Genomic DNA, 3859 nt, shown 5'->3' with positions numbered 1-3859 from the left:
GGACTCCTGGCAGGGACCAATGCAGACATGTTCCTGTTTTTAGTTTTATACATTTGTCTTGGAATCTAGCTGTTTTTTTTTGTTTTGTTACCTTTTTCCTTTTAGCCATCCTATTTGTTAAAAAAAAAAAAACAAAAAAAAAAAACTGTAGTATGAGTTTTTATAACTGCTTATTGTTGTTGCTGTTGTCCATTGTTGTCATCTTTCTTTGTTGAAATCAGGTCTCTCTTGTAAATGAGTCCTCGAGGCTCAATGGGATTTACCTGTATAAATAAAGGTTGATTGATTGATGTTGTACCTGGTGTGTGAGACCGATGTGTTCGGCTCCAGGCGGTGATCAACAGAACCAGGAGTAGCAGAAGCAGCAGGAGGGAGGTGACTGTAGGCAGACTGTTAACCATGGTGTGGCCCACGGTGAACTCCTCTGGTTGCATCATCACCTCTGCAGGTTCAGTGAGTAATGCACAACAAGTTAGACTCACTGCGTCTGATATCTGCTGAGAGAAAACCCCAATTTTCCATTTTCAGCAAACAAAACGTACACTTTAATTTACTGAGTTCATGTCTGCATGTCCTTAAATCACTGGGTTTTACAGCAATATTAGATTCTAAACCATCTTTTTATTTTATGTAGGATATTTTTTATGTTTTAATAACTTTTTACAAAACAATTGATGAAATATCCTCCACTGCACTGAGAAAAATAAAAACTTTTAAAACCTACATGAGCATATTGTGTTTGACCGTGCTAATGTATAAATAAAATATCAATTTTATTTAAATAATAAGAATGAAGGTCACTTATTTAAAAAAAAAACTTTTTAGAAAGATTATAACATTTTGTATGTTTAAACAAGTAAAAGCACTAAACTTTGTTTTAAGTTGCTCACGTCTTCATTTAGTGTCAAAGTTGAGATTCAGACACTTTCATGCAAAAACTTAACTAAGAGGAAAAATATTCAAAATGATCACAATTATCACATCAATTTGATGAAACTAAAATAAATTAATAAATAAATAAAACACTAGTAACATAAGTGGCCAAACAAGTGTACAAATTACCTTATATTCTTCTTTCTCAGCATGACAGCAAACATCACCCAATTTTCTGATCATGCAAATGCAGCTTATTTTGACAAATCACAAAATATATGCATCTTTAAGTCCCCTGCTCTGCTTCTGGTCCATAAAATAAAATCAGTTTTACTCACCTGTCTTATCGTCTCCTGTCCCTGACGATGAAAGTGGATTTGATGAGATGCAGACCTCCCTCCTCTGCTTTTTAAGGTGATCCACATTCCTGTACCAAATAAATCACAGCCGATCAAGTGTTTATAAATCCTTGGTTGGACCTTCACTCTCCTGGTTGCTTAGAAACATTCCCACTGTTCGGTTACAAGGACTGTTACATAGCAGCCCAGTCAGAGAATGTCCAAAGCCCAATTAGTCTTCAGAACAACAAAAAAACTTTTTATTATTGGGACGATGGGGGAAAAGGGAGGTCTTTCTTTGGATTTCCATTCCTCTTTTTGATGGGCTTACTTCACATTCTAGTTCTTGTGCAGAGAGCAGCCCCACCGACCGATTCATCAACCGTGGAGGCTTTTCAAGGGGAAATTAATTAGCTGGGTCAGGCTGACCCGTGTCAAAGGAAGCAGGGACTCACTCAGCAATTCAAGAGGGAAACCTTCGAATGAAAGAAAATTTTAAAATGAAAAGATTATTCTTTAAAATTTCATTTAGAAAATTTTATATCTGAATGCTGTTTGCACGGTTGACAGTGCGTTTTATTTTTTGCTTTTGGAAACAATGTTCTTGTAGAAGTTCAAGATTACAATCAGGTGTCTTTCCAGCAGGCTGCCTGTGAATAGCTGCCAGTCTGACAATAGTTCAGACGTTGGCCTCACATTTTATCTTTGATGAGTTGGCTCCAATCCCCAAATTGGTTGGAAACTTACTTTAGGCCTTCTGTTTGGAAAAAAACACACCAACAAAAACTGGTTTGAATGAGCTTTCTGTTACGTTGCCTAACTGGAATTTAAATGGATTTTCAGTAATTACAGAAATATTGTAGATTAATCGAGTTAAATTGGAGGAAATGAATGGAATAATTCCATCCATTATCTTTTACTCGCTTCTTCCATTTTGGGTCATGGGGGTCGCTGGTGCCCATGTCCAGCAATCACTGTGCGAGGGGCGGGGGACACCCTGGACAGGTCTCCAGTCCATCACAGGGACACATAGAGACAAACAACCATTCACTCTCTCACTCACACCTATGGACAATTTAGAGTTACCAATCAGACTAACATGCATGTTTTTGGTCTGTGGGAGGAAACTGGAGCACCCGGAGAAAACCCACGCATGCACGGAGAGAACATGCAAACTCCACCCAGAAAGGCCCCGGACCGGGATTTGAACCGGCAGAATAATTCGTTCATTTTCTTTACCCATTTATCCATGCAGGGTGGTGGTGGTGTGTGTGTGTGTGTGGGTGTGTGTGTGTGTGTGTGGGGGGGGGGGGGCTGCTTCCTACAGTATGTCCAGCGTTCAAAGTGCAGTGTGTGGTGGACACTGTGCACGTTGCACATCACAGTGTCACACAGAAACAAGTGAAACAAACGACTGTTCACCCTCTCACTGTCTGTTAGCAAAATATCTGGTGATCCAGTGGGCAGATTAAAAAAAAAAAGTTCAAGAAGAGATAATTGCAAAAATGATTCCAACTTAATCAGTTTTACAGACTTCATTGTGGTAGTAGCTGAGAGCCATCCCCAACAAATAACTTCACACTAAGAGATTATGCTGGATCTTTAGTTTAAAGCTTTTGAACTGTTGGACTCAATCTTGTTTGTCTGTTAGCAAAATTTTTCATGAACCACTGGGCGTAGTTTGATGAAACTCCCAGAAAGTAATCACTGGATGTGCATCTACAACTGAACAGACTTTGGTAGTGATGGCCAAATGAAGATTTCTGAAGCATTGAAGTTTGCAACGAAAGACTCCAGTTGTCAACTCAGTCCTCTTTGGTAGCATCTGGTAGCCTAAAGGATGAAGTGCAGCTCCAATCTACAGCTTGAATTATTGTTTTTTAGTATGAATGCCCTCTCTAGTTTAGTTGGCCACTTCTGTTTAAGCATGAAAACAAAATATTATGAACATTTGATTGTTAAATAATTTTAATGAACAAATGTTCCTTGTTTAAATGTGCCGTGTTGTGGTTGCCCTTTGCTTGTCACTTTGTGACATTTGCAAACATAACAGATAAAATACTTTATAAAATAATGCAATGCACAGTCATAAAGTACCTTAGTAGAATCCTTGTGCTGTGAGGTTCCTGCTTCCATGATCACATGTAATTAAACATTGGGTACAGTTTATCATGTTGCAGCTATACCAAAGTTCATGCTCAATAATCCAAGTAATAATCCAACAATGTTCAGTCAGGTCATCTGGACAGTTTCTTTTTTTTTTTGCTGAGACGTTTTGTCCTTCATCCAAAGGACTTCAATCTAAGGAGCTACCAACAAACTGAGTCCCACCACAAACAGCACACTCCCATAGTGGACAGGTGTGCAGTGGAGAGCATCCTGTGCTCCAGCATCAACGTGTGGCATGGAGGCTGCACAGCTGCAGAAAGAAAAGCTTTGCAGAGAGTGGTGAAGGCTGCACAGAAGATGTTGGAGTCAGTCTCCACCATCACAGACATCTACACCTCCAGATGCAGAAAGAGGGCCACTTGCATCATGAAGGACCTCACTCACCCAGCGCACACACTTTTTGCCCTGTTCCCCTCAGGAAGGAGGTTGAGGAGCATTAAGTGTAGAACCACTAGACTGAGGAACAGCTTCTACCCTGA

General features: G+C 39.6%; 1 protein-coding gene across 1 annotated transcript in view; it reads right to left on the bottom strand.

The window, feature by feature from the left end:
• Positions 1–437, bottom strand: part of LOC119416354 (brain aromatase) — a 5273-nt gene extending 4836 nt beyond the window's left edge. Inside the window, exon 1 of the mRNA XM_037683589.1 lies at positions 299–437. Within this exon, the coding sequence (XP_037539517.1) occupies positions 299–437 (139 nt within the window). The remainder of the gene's footprint in view (positions 1–298) is intronic.
• Between the last annotated feature and the right edge of the window lie 3422 nt (positions 438–3859).

The sequence above is a fragment of the Nematolebias whitei genome, chromosome 10 (genome assembly GCF_014905685.2).
Source record: "Nematolebias whitei isolate Nwh7 chromosome 10, NemWhi1, whole genome shotgun sequence".
Taxonomy (NCBI): domain Eukaryota; kingdom Metazoa; phylum Chordata; class Actinopteri; order Cyprinodontiformes; family Rivulidae; genus Nematolebias; species Nematolebias whitei.
This window is presented reverse-complemented; position numbering and strand designations above follow the sequence as displayed.